Below are 18981 nucleotides of genomic sequence, written 5' to 3'. Positions count from 1 at the left end.
CAAGAAAACCCAAATGTATTTAATATATAGGGCTACAGTGTCAATATCAGGTTAACAGTATGGATCATACAAATGTAAAAGGTAGGGACAAGTGTAGGTGGGTTGCTACAGTATAATATCAAAGTATAGGTAGCCTAAGTGTAAGAGTACATGGTTAATACTGAATGTACGTTATGATATTGCATTATAATGTATCCTTTCAGATTACACATTAGTCATGAGCCTTTCTTTTGATACAAATATTTCCTTCTGATTGAGAGCAAAATGGAGTAAAGCTTAAGCTTACAATCAGTGGTAAAATTATTATGACTCAGTGGGTATTATAAACCAAACAACCACCAATATAAAGAATCACTCTAATATAATAATTTATGGCATATTAATGGCCACCTTTGAAGGTGGTTAAACTCTATTCTGTAAATAAAACTGCGCACAAATGGAATGTAGGCGAGTTTACTTTCCACTACAACCTTAATCAACACCTGTACATGTCAAGATTGTAATAATCTAACACAAATTACAAACAAGTGAGAAGCTTTCAACACCACTAATTATTAACTTCTTTCTTTTATTATGGACCACATCTAATTTCCGATAGGATGTGCGTTTGACTGAGTAAGTGATAACATAATTAGTGACCACACAGCTGAAACCCACCTGCCATGTTTGTTTGTTGACTCAGCGTGTGGGGATTTGTAGCAACATGTGTGTTACACACCTGTTTGAGCCATCATTAAAAAGTCTGGTTTTATGTTGGCATTTATATGACTAATACTTAATTGTTTTTTCCCTCAGTGTAAAAGTCAAATATACGTAATTTCACAACATGTTCTGAGACTGTTGACTGTGTGTTTCAGCAAACACTGGTTGGTTTGTATTTGTATAAAATATGGTGGGGTCTATGTCATACTAAGATGGGGTTTTGGAAATTGACCTAATGATAAATTCTAACCACAAAGATATTGAATTATAAAAAAAGTTTTACATTTCTCCACAGAAGAAAAACATACTTATACTGTATGTTTATAATTGTTGGTGTGCAACACAAGATTATTCATCAACAGTGCCAATGTTAAAGGAGTATCCTGAAAAGCATTATATTCATTTTTTCCCCTGAATTGGATTTGTAAAAGACAGATGATCCAATCTGTCAAACCAACACAGAGGCAACCTCAAATCCTTTACAGTTTTGTTATCAATTAAAAAGCAAGTCAAAATATAAATCTAACTTTGTAACAAAACGTTGTTCTGTGCAATATGTGCTGCATGTATGAATATCGAAGTGCACTTATGGAACAACAGCAGCTGTCAAGTTCCCACACACTGCAGAGTTCAGTTATTCATTAATGTGTACGCATCTCTTGAGCAGTTTCTAACCTAAAATTTGTATTTAGATTTCTTTTTTTGTTTCTTGCATATTTCTTAAAAAGAGAAATATGTAACTCAAATTTGTCTGAATTCACACAAAAAACTTAATTTCACAGCTGGTTTAAGGTGGCTTTTACTCCCTCAGATTGTTGTGATCTGTTAATGTCTTGACTATTCTATTTCATGCTTCATACAGAGGATGCTGTGTTTACTGCATATATCTAAAAATAACTTTTACTGCAACTTCTCTGAGCAAATGAGGATGGTAGTTGTGAAGTGATACCAACTCATGTTTTGATTATTCTTTTAAAACATCCCATCAAAAGCAATATTAAAAAAGGATTAAAGCTGTTCAGAGGTTGTCCACAATGCCTCTTGAATATGAATATCCTCGAATAAATCAGAATTGTTACCAGGTGATAGCCCAGTTATTTTTGTTGTAGATATTACAGATACCTCTTGACACCCAGGTGTTAGGAGTGGCTGTGCTGCGCTTTATGCAAAACCTAATTGAGAAGGATTAACAGCTTATTGTTGCAGATTCATCTAGTATCCACACCTCCTATTCTCCTGCAGTATTTGAAAGGAGGATTGCTCAGCCCTATTGGGCAGCGCTTCATCATATGCATATCACCCATGCATACACAGCATTGACACAACACAGCTTTTATTCAGATTTAGCCTTTATGTTCCCCCATGAGAGGAGATAACATGAGATATGCATCAGAGACCATGTGGCAGCCTGGGACTTTTGGTGGGCTGGAGATAAAACTTTTTTCAAATGCCAGCTAGTCTGTGGCATTTAGGGACGTGTGATCATTTTCATATAATCTGCCTAAATATTCACAACTACCCTGGCCTGCCGATGGTAATTGAAGTCAGTCAGGCACAACAATGTGAGGTCAGGCAGCTTTGTGAGAGTGGCCAGATACACACATGTCGCTGTATCTGTTTTTCCTGTTCTTCCATTTGATTTAATGAGCTCTTACTGACTGTGCCACCTCATTGTGGCTCTGATGTTGTACAAATAATGTCTGGCATAATGTAAAGATGATATTCTATAATATCGGTCAAAAATGAAATAAGATCTTTGCGTGGAGGAGCATATTTTTTACATGTTGCCACATAATGAGTCTGAATGTGAGACTGAATTCTACAAATGTGTTTAATGTGCTAAAGGTCCAGGCTCTGAGTGTGAGGTCTTCACATTCACTCAATATTATGTCCTATTATATTAAATGGCAATTAATTAGGTCTACATGTACACAACATTGCAACAGTTGGGGACTAACAATTCTCTCATTTGCTGCGTCTTATCATTGGTATTAATGCTGAGATTACTATGAGCGATCGAGCGCTCTTCATAGCATTCGGTCAGAGCTTCTTAGTGCAGCAGGAAGAGCCGTGCCACTGCATCTTTTCTCTGTAATTTCCATGCTTCGCTCATAATTATTTCTGTAACGCCTCGCAGGAAATTCATTCGGATTAAGGTATGTCTCATTGTCATTGTCATTATTCCTCTCAGACAAATGGGATTTTTATAATCGACAATGATACTGACATTACATTCGAGTTGATTTTCAAAATAATATTGATTTTACATATTTTTGCCACTCAGTGATAGTATTGTGGATAACTCTTTACGCATACTGTTAATGCTTTTATTTCCGTGTGTATTTTGTGATGAGTATGTCACTTTTTACAGCACTATACCCCAACTTGTTTACTATTGTGCTTGTTCATTAATGCCATTTGAAAACTGATAATCAGTGACTAAATATTTGACTCATGGAACCCGCCAATGTACCATAAAAAACTGTAACGGCAGTAGTACTTACAATCAGAATTAGATTTATTCCCAAGTAGGTTTTCTCATAAAATTTATTTACTTTGGTGCATTGGTGCATAAACAGAGAGAAATTAAATAAAAAAATCAAATCAAGTATGGAGCACCTTGGTAGCTGAATAAATTATAAGAAATACTATAACAAATATGTACAGCAAACATTAATATAGAATAGAAGAAAAATACAAAAAACACTATTACAAATATTTACAAGATACATAAATATAGAATAGAAGAAAAATATAATACAAATGTGAAACATTTATTTGATCACTTTCCAGGATAAATCAAGCATTCACCTCAATATCTTCATAAAGAAAGTTTGGTCAACTAAAAACAGACATCATTTGAAACTTAGTGCAAGCTAAGTTGTTTCACTTGTCCTATTTTCATCAATGGTGCGGTGATTGAACAAACAGTAGGTGGCAGGAGTGTCTTGTTTCATGATAGGTCCAATCTCCTCCATGTTGTTATCACACATCAATTACACTACATCCAGTCTGTTCATCTGCGATGTCGTCCGTGTGTCTGGTCCAAACATGTATACGCACGTCGTCTGAATAGAGTCATGAATGGAGGAAGCCATGTTCAACACCATGTGGACACGTGGTGGAAATCAATGAATTAATGAGACCTGTGAGCCAGATGTCATGCAGTATTGTTTTATTTACATTGAATTAAAGGTTTGTTCTCATTGTCAGAGATGGTTGTTTCCTTCGTCAAAGACATTAATTGCACCTGGACGTCTGTGAATTCCATTACGTGTTATGACCTGGTTTTCAAGTGACTATCATGCATGGGCCTATTGTGCATTGTGTTACAAATCGTTTTGTCCTGAAGGCTGACAGGCTGTAAGGTAGGCCTGTGTTTTCAGTTCACTTTAGAGGCACACTTACACAGCCGGTACAAGGCCAAAACTTTATTTTACCCTGCTGCCATCATGTGTCGCAGATTATAACAAAGTAGTTGCGTGTAAGAAAATGGACTATGTAACAGAAGCATCAGCTACCTCACACTACAGTCTCTTCCTTCTGTTGGCAGCATCTGATGCTCTCACGCTACTGGACAACATCAGAATTGACACTAAGTGAACTTATTTGTGAAGTGTACATTTAGGTCCGCGGCACTGCTCACACTTGTGCGTGAGGCCGCTGCTTACATAAACGATGACTCACTAATGACTAGGAATCACAAATGATTATCATGATGAAGTTAGCCTTTCACCCTGTAACAACACACTGGTTGCATGCAACACGTCATTCTTTAATATCTGTGAAGGCGATTTGCCCCTAAGTGGTAGTGATGTTTAGCATGACATAGCTGAAAGAAGGATTCCCTTTTTAACAGTCTTTTCTCATGTTGGATATTATTAAGATCCTACAGCACAAAGTGATGAATCCTTTAGTGCATCTATTCAAAATGTATTCATGTTGTTCTGACTCCAAATCATATGAAACAAATTATTCTGGATCTACTGTAATTAATCAATGTAATTTTTAGCCTTGCTAGCAGTTAGTCCACCACTTTGGTCCGAACTGAAATATCTCAACAACAACAACATGAATTCATTACATTTCTTACAGACATTTATGGACCCCAGAGGATAAATCCTACGGACCTTGACGGTCCTTTAATTGTAGGCTGATATTTGTGTTATGTAGTGAAATGTCTCAACAACTATTGGATGGATTGTACACACATTCTTGTCCTCCTGAGGATGAATCGTAATAACTTTGGTGATCCCTTCATTTTTCATCTAGTGCCATCATTAGGTCAAATTTAAATGTGTCCAATACTTTGGTTTATGACCACATGCCAGCTAAAAACTAAAGACATTCCCCTCAGCTTCAGCTGTACCTTGTATTTAGCGGTGGTTAGTAAATGATAACATGCTACAATGCTAAACCAGAATGGTGACCTGCTAAACAGTATCACACCTAAATGACATGCTAAATATTAGCATGTTAGCTCAAAGCATTGTTTTACCCATACAGTACAGACACCGAGCAGCTAGCACTGCAGTAGCTTCTTAGTCTCGTTTTAACTTCCATGAGTGTCTTTTGTCTTGCCAACAAGTCTTAAGGCCTTTCATTTTTTGATGACCAAGTCCTTGTCCTAAGATGGCTGTGTTGTACATTCATGCTCCCCTTAGGTCAGCTTTACATATTTTGTAAAATTCTGATGTAGCTGAAAGAATATTGATAAAAATAAAGTGTTGCTTTCCTATAATTGTCTAAAGGAATCAGCGCAAATATGGCAATTCACTTCATGGAAATGCTATAAATAACAGGTTCTTGTCAGTATGACAGAAAGAAATGTGACAGAGTCCTCTCAGATAATCGGAGTCACTAAGATAACAGCGTTACTTATCTTTCAAGACGATGTGATAATGAGTGAGTCCAGATGTCAGAGAGACTGAGCGGGATGCTTTAGTTGCTGTGATTCAGCTCACTCCTCAATATGCTGATTTCCATTAAGAATGACACTCAAAATTCAAACAGTACGTCATGCACTTTTACAGCACTTTCTACGAACGTACAAGGCATAATCACATCTTTTATTTTACAGCCAGTTGCATTCAAAGGTGCAGTTTCTAAAAATGCAGTGCAATGTAGAACAGCAAGTAAACATGACAGGTTACAATATAAAAGCACAGCACCATTTGCCACCCTACAACAGTGTCACGTGACGCTACATTTGGCTTGATACATAACCGAAAAATATAGTTTGTTTACTCAGCCTTAAAAATGTGCTGTACTGTGTATCTGTTATGACTTGACTTTACTATTGACATAACTGCCCTACATTCAGATTACTACAATAAACTACATATTATGCCACTTCAGTTCAAAAAGTGTTATCTGGCAAATTCATTTAGTACAAATACACTGACCTGAGATTGGGATTCACAATCTGTGACCAACAATGGTACATTGACTGATAGAATACAAACCAAGGACAGCTACTTCTCATTACACTTCCCTGTAGTTTCAACCCCAAGCTTGGTTGATCGTAGGAAACAATAGATAATCAGTACAACACGTAAGGGCATCGATCCACTATGAGTGATAATGGCAAGGAATGGTGGCTGTCAAAACAATATTTAATAATCTCTTTCCTGGTCTCTGAAGTTGTTTTTTTTACCTCTCTTAGAAACAGAGGCGTCATCAGCCTCTTTTGTTTCTCCCTGCACTGCTTTGCTGATACAGTGAACCATTTCTGGTTTAGGACTTCATCGTGGAGAAAGTCAATAGAATTTGATTGGAATTCTATACCACTGATATTGAGTGATCTTTCATGTCTTATTGAGTGATGATTACTCTACTCCATCTTGACAAGTTTGGGAGCATCAGCAGCTTTTTGTTTAGTGGGGGTGTTTCCGCCCTCTTGCTCAGTCTTCCTGGGCAATCTGGGGCTGCCAGCGGCTCTCCGGCCAGTCTGAGGGCTGGAGGAGCCAGCAGACACTTTGCGTTGAAGTAATGGACTCCGGGAGCCCTTCGGCTTCGATGGCGTCATTAAAGAGTCCAGGACCTTTAGTGACCTCAGGCTGAGCAGACCACAGAAGTAGTTACACTGGTGCTGGGAGACAAACTGCTCAAAGACTTTGGGATTCCCTTCAACAGACAGACCTTGATGCCTGCAGGAACACACAACAAAAGCAAATGCCACAGTCATGATCGTGGTCAGCATGAATGTAAATTACCTGTAAAATGAGGTTTTCACTACATAATTATACTAACCCCGTCGATTTAACTGAAATCCCAACATTGGTGATCTTGGTGTCAACACCTGCAAAACAACACCATGTAATTACTTCATTTTTCTGTTGTTCAGGAAACATATTCAAATGTGACAGACATGCAATGTGAATATTCACCACATTAACTCCAGCACTAAACATGTAAGAGGTAGAAAAAAATGAAAATACAAGTTGAGTCTTATTCTGATTGTAAATATAACGCTGCATTATAAATCGTGTTTAATGGACTCGAAGGTGTTCAAAATACACATGCCTCCTTTAAGTCTTTATTGCAAGCAACATTTTACTTCATTAGTAATGGTAACATGTGTGTAATCCGTCAACCAATCTTGAGCTTCACACGCTCACTGCCTCTTTAATTCAATATGCTACTGATTTTAATAAAAACTTGATAAATGCTTGTTGTGTTGTGGGATGAACCAGGATAAAGAAGGGGGCCTCAGTTTCATAGCATTGCACGTCCCAATACGTCATTATATTATTAAAAACTTTTGCCACAAATTTGGGGAAAACATAAATTTCACATTGCCCTGTCGAATTCAAGTGTGAGCCTACCTTCTAGTCGAGTGAGAAGCAGACTGCCATTGGTCCACTGAAAGATCCAGTGCTGCAGGGCACAGCACTTCTGCTCCGCCTCAGAGCCAGACGTCATGTCTATTTTGCCTGAATTATCAAGGACAGAGTATTTCTGGTAGACTCCTGATAGATCAGCCTCCACTGTGGCATAAGGGACAGTGTTTGCTGGTCGGTACATCAGGTAGACTGGGATCACCCTGTGTGACAAAGATGACATAATTAACTTTTAGTGAGGCTTGATAGTCTGTGTACCGTATATGATACTCAAGAAGACGTTAACCGTTGAGGAAGAGTTAACAGAGAGTTCACACTCACTCAAGCGAGGGGCCAAAGTTTTCAATCACTCTTGCCTCTGCGGAGAAGATTTTGCAGTATTCCCGAGCCAAGTTCTGAATTTTACACTTCTGTATGCAGAACGTTGGAGAACAGCCAGTAAAGATATGCTCAATTTACATCAGTAATTTATGCCTCAGTAATCCTATGTGGGTGGCAAGAATGACTACAGACTGATTCCCTTTAATGCTGGATTTTTAAGCTTATTGAATGATATATCTAAATCTAAGAAGACACGAATAAATCAAACCTTTTTACATACCTGCTTAACAACGTCCAGGTTCCTTTCTATAAGGCAGCTTTCTGCTTTGCCTCCATAGGCGATGGGGTTGCATACTTTAATGATACACGTGTTTCCAGACTCAAACACAGGCTCCAGACCATAGATGACTTTTGCCCTCCAGACTTTATGAGAACAGCCATCACCAATATGAGATTCCTGCATCATTATACGGCCAAAAAAATTGTTACCCCAGATGCCAGAATCAGCCACACCCTTGTTGAATATCAGGGGTGTCATTTCGATCTCTTCTCCAACTGCATACAGAAGAATGTAAGAAGGGCAGTCAGAAAAGCATTTGGCCTCTGACACTGGAAAAAACTAGGATCTAAACATGTAAAGTCTCATCTTACCACCAAGGTCCTCACGTAGGGACATTCCAGCCAAGACTGCAACACAGTAAGAGAGAAATCAAAATGAGACTTGTTGTGGTCCAGTAATGCAAGGACAAATGTTTGTTTCATGCCAAATGTAAGGTAAAAGAGTACATACTATCTGCACTAAGGAGACAGTCTGTTGAGTCGGTCCCATATTCATTTGTGATTGTGCATCCGTAAACACCAGAGTCTTTGCATGTTGCCTGAACAATGGCAAGATTGACCTGAGTTTCATCCCCTGCGCTGAGAAACAAACAAGAAAAGCTATTTGTCTTCCTATTTTGCGTGCTTTCTTGCCATTTATAAAAAAAACACAGAACCATATTATACGACATTTCTTGTGAAACTGCGGATTTTCTTTGGAGTACCATTGAAAACTTACCTTCTTTTAATCTGAGCAATTGCCTCTGTATTTCTGTACCATTTGATTGTAGAGTCACTAAGTACGTTGAAGAACTGACACCACAGTTTCAAGTGTCCGGAGGCATCTGCGAAGGTTTCACCCCTGATCTTACGAATAACTTGAGGTGCTGGAGGGTAACAGACACAACACAGACAGCATAGTGAAGAAACTTTTCTATCTTCTTTCTATCTCTAACTGTCAAGCAACCTTGATGTATCCAGTCTGATATATACTGTATCTGCGATATGCTACATAGCAAACATTTCTTTGCTGTATAATTTAGCTTATATATAGAAAATACATAGTATGGCGCTGAACGCAAATGTCAGTATATTCACTGCAACCCCATGCCTGTCTTAAACAAAATATACATGATTTTTTTTACTGCCAAAGTAAGACATATGTTCATAGGCTGCGCATAGTAACAATTTCTGTTCAAGCTATTTACTATTTTGGCTATTGTACCTTTGAATGGATCGTGCTTGTCCTTCTCTGCAGGTTTCCCCTCAGTTTTTGGGGTGTGGATCTCCTCAGCGGGCGGCTGGCTTGGTGCTTGAGTATCAGATGCCATCTTCCTTCTGCTCAAGAGCGGAGAACGCCTTTCTGCAGGACAGGTTTGCTCGACAGGGGGCTGAAGTAGAGGTGACCGTCTTGACAGGCTTGGAGACACAGCGAGGGTCACTGGACTTGTGGAAAGCTTGCTGCTCTCTGTAGGAACTTCCTTTTTCTGAGTTTGGTTATCAACCGGTGATGTAGCCTCTGAGGCCTCATCAGGTTTGGCCTTGGGTACGAGGATTTTGCGTCGGGCCCCAGAGGCTAGCTCTTGCGGAGTAGCAGAAGGAATGGGAGAAACACAGTCTCGTTTCTTTAACAATGGACTAGCCCCAGGAGTTGGATTGCCTAAAAAGTCAGTTCTTGAAAATTCCTCAGCCACTGAGCTGTCCTGCTGAATAATGTGAAGATTATTCTCTTCTGTATCTGTTCCAAGTACACCTTTAGTGGGAAACGTTTGTACACTCTGCAAAGAACTGGGGTTTGCGTCGTGTTCTTCCATTTTGTATTGATCTAGTGTTGTGGAATTCATTTCAATAATCCCCATTTCAGTTTGGAAGTTGAGTTTAGTTTTGGGGGTTAACTTTAGTGTACCTCCCATCTCTTTGCCTTGAACAGGTTCACATTTGGAATGCTCCAAAACTGTAATATTTGACTCTTGACCGCCGGCCTTTATAGGTGTCACTGGAAGTGGATTCCCAGGTTCTCGTGGGACAGTTCCAGATGAAAGTATTTTGGTCAGTTCATCCTTAGAGGTCGAAGGAGGGAGATTTTGTTTGACATGTTCACTCCCAGAAAGGGACACAACAGGGCAATCTTTCAGAGGAACCTGAGTTGAGGCTCCAGTTTCCCGGCAAATGTCCATGACACCTTCATGATATGTTTCAACACTGCCATGAAGTCCTGCATTCTCTGTAGCGATGCCAGTGTCTGTGACAGAGATGGGAGGGATTACAGATGGGTTTTGTAAAGCCTGAACAGGCGGTGAAGTTGCACCTTGAGACTGAATTTGTTCCTGGTCAGTTTTATTTAGCTGATTAAAAACCTCAATGAGGGTTTCTTTTATGATTCTGGGAGGAGTAATACCCGTGTCAGTTTTCCTGTCAGACATCGACTTCTTCACTGTCGGTTTGCTGTTGTCTTCTTTTAGCTCCTCACATGTTTCTGTCACAGTAGGAGTTGGATCTTGTATAAAGCCAGCATGAACCGGTAAGACGGTCACTGAATTTACCAGTGTGGATTCAAGAGCCTTTACTTGTGATCTCAAAAGTTCAGCTACAGAAATTACTTTTGTGACAGGTTGTGGAATTTCCTGGAACTCTTTTATCTGGAGTTCGGACATGTTTGTGTTTTCTGAAGTTTTTGTCGGGAGTGGGATTGCAGGCTGCAATATAGATGACTGTAGATCCTGTGTTTCTGAACTAGTTTCCTCCTCCATATCTAATATGTGCTCATTCTTCTCAGTTTCTTTATTAGATGCATCCACAATGATAACATCAGTGTCTTTATTTGCTGCATCTTTGGTCTTTTCTCTTTCAATGTGTTCAATCAGAGCAGCACTTTCAGTCTCCATCTCAACTATCTTCTCATTTGGAGCCACGCTGTCAGACTGCCCTAATAACTTACCTACCTCGTTGCCTTCTACCTTCTCATCAACTTGTATTTCTGTCCCTTCAACAGTTTTTATAGCTGTATTCATTTGGCTTTGCTGGGCGCTGGAAGAAACGTTACACCCTCTGGAGTTCTCACCACCACCAGGGCTTTGGAGGGGTGACTTCTGTATGTCTGTAAAAAGGGCCCTATGGCTTTCATTTGATCCCCTGGAATGATCCCATGTGTCCTGTGTCATTTTGTCAATTGCTACTTGAAGACCACAGTGCAAAGACGGGGTCTGGATGTCATTTGCCATGGTCTCTCTCTCTGATCCGGTCTTTTGTGGTGGTTGCGCATACATCTGGTTGGGTGGAAGCTCAAGGCTGACAGGTGCATCATTCCTGTTCATCTTTGCATGGGCCTGTGTAACCTTGGGGCAAAATACAAGCAGAGGTTTCCATGCTGTAAATACTTATTCCCTTATCCCTGGCTATGCAGAACAGGGACAAACACATGTAATTTTAAAAACAGCAACAGCGTAACCAGCAACAAACAGAGAATGGATTGGAAAGACCTTGGAGCAAAAAGGAATTCATGAACCAGAGAAAAGATAGAAGGTGATGATAACAAGAAACCTTTCCTTCACCAGTATGCAATTTCCCCATGGCTCTCAGTGAAATACCTGCCACATTAGTGTTTGCATTCATGTTAGAAGCTTAACGATGCCTGTAAACAAATCATAGGATATTTCTTAAATCGTTCTTTTTACATTTTTTAAATATGAAAACGATTCTAAAATCCATTTTGACATTCATCTTAACCTATAATCCAAATCCAGCACATAACATTTGTTCGAGACCCTACTTTTTGCTGTGGCAGTGAAAAACCTGCACGGGAGTGTGATATATCTGGCATATAGCGAAACGTAAGCACTGTGCACGACTCTCTTCCATACATCTCTGCAATACAAGCATGTTGGTTGAGCTTTAAATCCCCATAAAGTCTGTAATTGAGCTGAATCACTTTTTAAATTAGCACAAGAGGTACCCTGTGTCATATGTCAGATGAGATAAGCCATGATATAGCGTATGGGTAATTTGCATTCTGCCCATAGGTTCCTTCAAAAGGCAACTGCAAAACATAAAAATACTTAACTATAAAGTCATATTCAATGTCATAATAAATTAGATAAAAAATCTGCGGCTTCGCTCAATTCTGCTTGTTTTCCCCTCCTTCCCTTTTATCTAATGATGACACAGTGAGGCCTATTCACAAGTAAGGGGGGCTATTTTATATTTAAGTGTGGCCAGAAAGGAATGCGAATCATTTTAAGAGGCGCTTCAGCTGTGCAGTGTTTTGTCTCAGCACTCAGTGCCGTCAGTATTCAACCATGCAGCTGGAGTCAGGAGGATTGCATAAGCAGTGGACAATAAAGAGACACAATCCAAATAGAAAAACAAGTGCTTATATAGACTGTTGCCAAATGTATCGGTTGAATGTAGTTATAGAGGCCTGAAATCATCAATCAGGTCACCACGACAACACCCTCCATTAACTTTCATTTTTGAAAGAATTAGTTGGATGTTTGGGGAAATGCACTTATTCAAAGATCAATTGAAAGATCTCATGCCTGTCTGTTTAAGTCCATCTGAAATGAAATTGCTTTTTTTGTCTGCATAACCTACATATTTGCTCTTGGGCCACAGCCAGCAGCTGCTAGCTTCAGCACTGCACTTGAAACAGGAGTTAACAGCTAGATTGCCTCTGTCCAATATTAAAATAGATCTACCAGCACCTCTAAAGTGCACTAATTAACATAATATACCTCATTGTTAAATCCATATAAAAAATAAAAGTGTGACAAAAATGACCTTCTGACAGAGCCAGGCTTGCTGTTTCCCCCTGTTTCCAGTCTTTGTGCTAAACTAAGCTAATCATCTGTTGTCTATTGCTTTAGATGTAACAGACATGAGAGTGGAATCTATCTTCTTCTGACCTAACTCTCTGCAAGAGTGAATAAATGCATTTCCCTAAATGTCAAACTTTTGCTCAGGCGAAAATCTGCTGAATCCATGTACCATAATATTTTCAGAGTGCCAAAGTATAACCCTGAATTCATATTATAAGGAATACTGCAACTCTCAGACCATTGAACTAAGAATATCAAACGCATGAATCTACCTGTTGCATCTGTCAACATGTGCGTCATTCAATTCTTGTCACACAGCAGGGCATACTTGTAAAAGCTATAAATAGCTCCAGGATGCTTGTGTTACCGATGAGGCCTGTGTTGGCAGCACAAAGCGCTCATGAGCTCATGCGAAAAAGGCTCGCTTACCTCGTTCAGCAGCGCCGGCCGAAACACAGACACATTTTTTCGGGTGGGGCTTGTTTCCTTCTCAGACAGCTGATCTCCAGCCTGTTCACGTGGACGCTGAAGTAAAGAGGTTCTGCTTTTACGTGGTGTGTTCACTGACTCAATGTCTCTGTGTGCTGAGGATCCACCAGTGGGAGTATTTGACTTCTCGTCCACATCCATGACTTCAACATGTTCCGTTTTAGAAATGTTACCCTTTACTGTGCTTCGGTGTTGTCGGGACGCTGCTGCAGCACTTGACTGTCGCTGCGTTGAGGTCTTGTGAGGACTTTGGTTCTGCATTTCCAAATTCTGTTCAGTATCTTTACGTCCAGCTTTCTTCTCATGCTTTGCAGCTTTTTTACCTTCAGTTCCTGAAACAGTATGACTTGTAGATGTAAGAGCAACATGTACTGAGGCAGGCAGTTGTACTTTCTGTGAAGGAACAGCTTCCTCAACACATATGTTTTCACCCTTTGAAGGCCTTTCAGCACGCAATACTTCCTCTGTTCCTGATTTCTGATGTCGTTCTGTCACGTTCCTGGAGTCTGAATCTACAACTGATGAACTAACAACGTTCTCTACTTCCATAAACTCTTCTGAATTCCCCTCAGACTGAACTGGCTCTGTGCAGGCCAGAGCTACAGAGGTTAAGGTCTCATCTGTTGCCCTTCTCCCCTCAGATGGCCGCTCTTCTGGTGTACTGTTGGAAATTTTAATCTTCTTTTTGACAAAGGGAGTTCTGGGTTGGTGTGCAGTAAAAATCTTCTTGGCAGAGTCGTATATACATGTCCCGCTCTTGTGCCCACTTTCACCGATAGTCTGTCTATTAGTTACAGCTGACACTGCTCCATTGGTGATGGGAACTGGTTTTTCCTCCACCTCTTCCACAGTGGCCTCCTGTAACCTGGCTTCAGTGTCCACAGCCACAGCCTGAAGGCTCTCCTCGATGCCCTCATCCTCCATGGAGCTTGGCGTGCTGAGAAAGGCCTCCATTGTGGAGCGGCGCTTCCTCAGTGTGCGGTCAGGACTGATGGTTCGTAGCGGCTCCTGGTTTTCTTTACCTTCCGCTTCCTTGCGTCTGATCTCAGCCTTTTGTTTGAGCTTGGCGAAGTAGCGCTGGTGGATCTTGAACTCGTTCATTTCGCCCACCTCCAGAACCCCAGAGCAGGACACAATGCCTTTACTGTTGCTGGCTGAGACCTGGTATATAGCTGCGTCCTCCACAGTGCAACTGCAAAGAAAAGTCAATATAAGTTGCCTTGATTAAAATGACTTATCCCTGACAAAAACAAAAGGACAAAAGTGCTGTGTGTGCTAAACTCTGCTCAGGACATAAGCTCCAACAGAGTGTCCGTTGCTGTGTAGTCATTTAAATTTCTTTATTGAGAGTTTGTACTGTTTTGGTAGAACGAGTGCATTCAGATGTCATATCAGTGTTTCCAAACATACGTACTCGTAGATGTGCAGGGAATAGTTTTGTCCGTTGCGGAAGATTTCATATTTAGGAAGTCCACAGTATCTGTCTAACTGCACATCATCCTTGTACCAAATGACTTGAGGAATAGGGTATCCTGAAAAAAAAAAATGAAAACAAATGTGATCATCAGGGCAAACAATTTCGGTATCAACTTAGAAAGGTAGCAGTTTATCCTGGAATTGCTTCCCTGCACTGTGAATAAAGAAAGAGCTTGACTTTTAGACTATCAGAATATCTTTCAGATGCTAAATATCGTGGAATCAGATTTATATTGAGTCTTTTTTCAGAGGTAGAACAGTATTTTGGTGTGTTCTTTTCCTTTAAATTGCTACAAACTGATTTTTCATCAAGTCCCTCGTGATATTGCATGTTCCTGTAATACATTTCCATTAGGTCACAGACATCTGGTGTAAAGCCATGCAAAGTGAAACAACGAAGCCGTGTTTACCTGTAACCACGCACGAGAACTTCATATTGCAATTCTCAGACACAGCTTTTGACTTGAGGGTTGTTTCGAAGGAGGGCTGGGTTTCCTCAGTTAACTGTGCGATCATGCTGCAGAGTGTGCTCCTGTGCAAGAGAGGAGAGCCGGTCTGTCAAGTTGTAGTTTCATTTCTTTTAATGATTCCGCACATACTGGATTATTGTTTTACATAGATGGACAGTTTTTCGGACTCAAGAGCAAACGCATTGGCTGGAATGATTTATAAGGTTGACTGAATTCAAAATTGCAGCCTTCAATAGGTTCATACGTTTGTATGGCGGTTGTTGGAAAAAGTCAATCCTAAATTATGGCAAATTATGGTAAGAGCCTGGGTAGAGCGACAGGTTCTAGTTATGATTGAGCATTACTCCAAGAAAAAAGAGACTTCAACTTCTCAAATGTGTGCTGATTTGGTGACTAAAGCCAAGTCGGAATTGAGCCTTCAATGACATCAATGACACAAATTAAGACTAGACTAAGATGTGTATCGAGTGTTGAGCAGTTCTTACAAATTCTTTTTTTCATGCATACCATGTAACAAAGGAAGAAAAGAAAGTGTTTTTGTGTGATCTTTGGCTTCTGAAGTTCAGAATGAATAGCTATTTGTTGTGTCCCTAGAGGGCCTAATTAGTCCAGATATATTAATTAGAAAAATTAAACACATCACCATAAATGTAATAGCTAAAGAATATCAACCCACCATTGCATGTGGAAATGTGGAAGAAACATCCCACACATATAATAAAATAAATGTACATGTATGTTGGCTTGCATGCGTATTATCACAGCATTATTGTGCGGCTTGTATACGTGTCTTGGTGTTAACATCCATTTCAGTGTTGGGTCAGTGCACGGATACTGTTACACTTCACTGCATGTTACTTGTGATGAAGCAAACGGAACAAGACAGTAATACTAAATGCAGCCTCACTTAAGTAAGTTACTGTGGATGCCCTGCAACCGCTGTTTGTTGGAGTTTAAAAAAAATACTACAGTAATTTAGCTACGACACGTACATTTTTAAGCAAAAACATGTTATAAACTTTTGAGTTTGACAGGAAACAGCATTTCCTGTTCATCATGTCAGATTTTTTTTTTTCCCAATAGTTTTTGCTCATGGTCTCAATTCCAGCTGCAAACAATACCACGGTCCATTCCACCAACATTATCTTTACATATTATGTTGCAGTGATTAAGTACTTCACATTTTTTTGGGAATGAATCACACGAGCAATAGTCTCGTTAAGGGCCAACAGAAGATGACAAAGAATCAAAATTCTAGTTTCTTATAATTATATTCCCAGAAGCCAATAGTGCTGCATATCACCCTTTTACCAAATAACTTGAGGGGTTCGTGTATAAGAAAAGAAAATACAGGACACTTTTAAACAAGTTCTGTGTCTGGAATCTAAAGGTCAGCATAGGTTGTTCCATGAACAGTTCTTTTTTTAATGCAGAAGCTGTTGTTGGTGTAATGCTTGATATGACATGGGGCCCACGGTGCATAACTGAGATGCTGTTTATCTAAACTCGGGTGACCATGGCAACAAACAAAATAATAATATGCCACACAAGTCCATCCCAGGTTAGGAAAATGATATTGGTATTGCTGTTGGACTAACAGCAGGTAGCACAGCACACTGGGTTAGTGTCGAGTCCTGTACCTGTTCTCCGGCCTCACGTTAGAGAGGTAGCTGCAGCTACTCGGCCGGCTACTCCCACTGATATCATCCCCGCTGTTGGATCTTCCATTGCCAAAAGAGGAGCGTGGTGTCGTCCTCCGTGAATCCATTTTTCACCAGATAAAGGAATACTCCGGAGACTCCAGAAGAAAAAAAGTTTGTGTTGTCACTATTCTTTGGTTGGGCTTTCCAGAGAGATTAATGAGAGCTGAAAGGAAACAATATCACAGACAGCACAACAGAAAGTTACATTACATCAAAATGTACTGAAATATAATAAACAACATTCAGCAGACTATTTTATACATTTAACTCACCATTCACAAGTTTCTCTCCCTCCTTTGACAGACACCCCTCAGCACTGCCTTCAGGCACTGCAATTCCCAATCAAACATGAGCATGCGTAGGCTGCTGGACTATTTATAGTTGGCCTGCAAATAGGCACAAGAGCACAGCACACTTTCCAAAACTTGTCTACGGACCATTTTATAAAACAAGCTAAAAGCCATGTCGTAACAGGTCTGTATAGAAACAAGAAAAATCATTATCCACAGTAAGTCCATGTCAAATGCAAGGTCTTTATGGGTTTGGTAGTTCCATGAATTGGAGGAGAGTATATAAAAAACAGGGTGAGGGTTTTTTTTTCTATTTTGTGTCCAATGGATTACATGCACTCAGAGAAGAGAGGGAGCAGTTGTGTGGTCAGTAGCTGGCTGTACAGACTATAGCAAAGAATCACATGAGTCTGTCAACCTGGAGAATGATGCCTTCACTCTTTAGTCCGTTGATATGAGCTGTACATTCTCTCTGCAGTCCGGTCTCACAAGGTCACTTTCCAAACATAAAAGTGTGGAGTTAAAATTAAATCTGTTTTTCTGCTTTTCCTCCCCATTTGTTCTTTCTGGAATTATGTAATTAAAAAAAAAAGATAAAAGCACATTTTTCTTCAGTATAATATAAGACGGTGAAGCCTACCGAGCTCTCTGGCATGCATTGTCCAGTGAGTGACAATTGCATTGGCTCCCCAGTGGAAAGGCAGTAGGAATAGAACAGCCTTATATAGGCAGATCCCATTGACTGCCAACGAGCTATGGGTTCTTATCTTTACACAAGCATGCACACATACACACACACACACGTACACACATGCATTCTCACACACACAAATCAGCGATCAGCAATTTAATTAGATTTTTGTTTTTCACAGGATGAGTTGGTTTGGTTAAACCCTGTTGGCATTTTTGATCTCATCAAACTAATCAAAATGAAGAGAAAAGTTAATTAACCTGTAAGATTGAGAAATAAATGTTTACCTTTAAATTACCGTTATGAATGTTTCATTTTTACCTCAAACTTATCTTTTGCACGGTAAACAAACTGTAAATCCTTCAAATCTTCTTTGAACTGATTGCAATTGATACTAGTACTCTATAAAGTACAGCTTGATGGAGTGTGTTCCCCCCAAATCAAGTTCAAAGATCTCAATCTTGAATTTTCTCTCATGTTACCACATACACGCTTCATATTACACACGCCTTTGATCCTTCTCTGTCTATTTCAATTTTTTGTTCCATCCATCCGTCACTTTCCTCTATAAATCCAACACTTTCCACTTTTCTTGGCAGGTAGGTGACTCAATTTAATGACCAAGATTAACTGGAGAATTTCATTTCAAAATAAGGGAAAACTTTAAGAGAAGAAATGACAGATTTAACAATGAGAAAGGGATCTTCAACCCCCCACAATGGACATCAGTCATAGTTATTTTAGAATGGATTTCATGAGCGACTCCTATAAACAAACACAGCCCATAAACACACACACACTGCAGTGATAGACATGTTTGGGCGGCGGAGCCTTGTGTGTGACTGGTTGCCAGTCCTCTGGGGCT

The 18981-nt window shown here is 39.9% G+C and overlaps 1 protein-coding gene across 2 annotated transcripts; it reads right to left on the bottom strand.

Moving 5' to 3' along the window:
• Positions 1-5752: 5752 nt before the first annotated feature.
• LOC116383239 (alpha-protein kinase 3-like) lies at positions 5753-18112 on the bottom strand. 2 transcript variants are annotated; one of them, XM_031846935.1, is made up of 15 exons: positions 18066-18112; positions 17408-17521; positions 17073-17298; positions 15373-15494; positions 14901-15018; positions 13427-14678; positions 9409-11518; positions 8923-9070; positions 8656-8783; positions 8517-8552; positions 8146-8420; positions 7866-7954; positions 7530-7747; positions 6955-7003; positions 5753-6851 (listed from the first exon to the last, which is right to left on the bottom strand). In XM_031846935.1, exons 3-15 carry the CDS (start codon positions 17198-17200, stop codon positions 6536-6538), a joined length of 4989 nt encoding a protein of 1662 aa, XP_031702795.1. In that variant the 5' UTR covers positions 17201-17298; positions 17408-17521; positions 18066-18112; the 3' UTR covers positions 5753-6535. The 2 variants fall into 2 exon arrangements, with proteins under 2 accessions (XP_031702795.1, XP_031702794.1); XM_031846934.1 differs by having other exon boundaries at positions 17844-18101.
• Positions 18113-18981: the final 869 nt, after the last annotated feature.

Source organism: Anarrhichthys ocellatus, unplaced genomic scaffold (genome assembly GCF_004355925.1).
Source record: "Anarrhichthys ocellatus isolate YVR2014 unplaced genomic scaffold, GSC_Weel_1.0 scaffold6, whole genome shotgun sequence".
Lineage (NCBI taxonomy): Eukaryota > Metazoa > Chordata > Actinopteri > Perciformes > Anarhichadidae > Anarrhichthys > Anarrhichthys ocellatus.
Note: the sequence above shows the minus strand (reverse complement) of the source record. Positions and strands in the feature narration are given on the sequence as shown.

What these genes read in the sequence shown, in the direction of transcription:
- LOC116383239 (XM_031846935.1), bottom strand. Translation starts at nt 17,200, where the DNA reads ATGGATTCACGGAGGACGACACCACGCTCCTCTTTTGGCAATGGAAGA. An exon ending in GGCCGGCGCTGCTGAACGAG is followed by an intron (nt 11,519 to 13,426) that starts GTAAGCGAGCCT and finishes TTTTGCCCCAAG; the next exon opens with GTTACACAGGCCCATGCAAA. An exon ending in ACCTGGACGTTGTTAAGCAG is followed by an intron (nt 7,955 to 8,145) that starts GTATGTAAAAAG and finishes TTCTGCATACAG; the next exon opens with AAGTGTAAAATTCAGAACTT.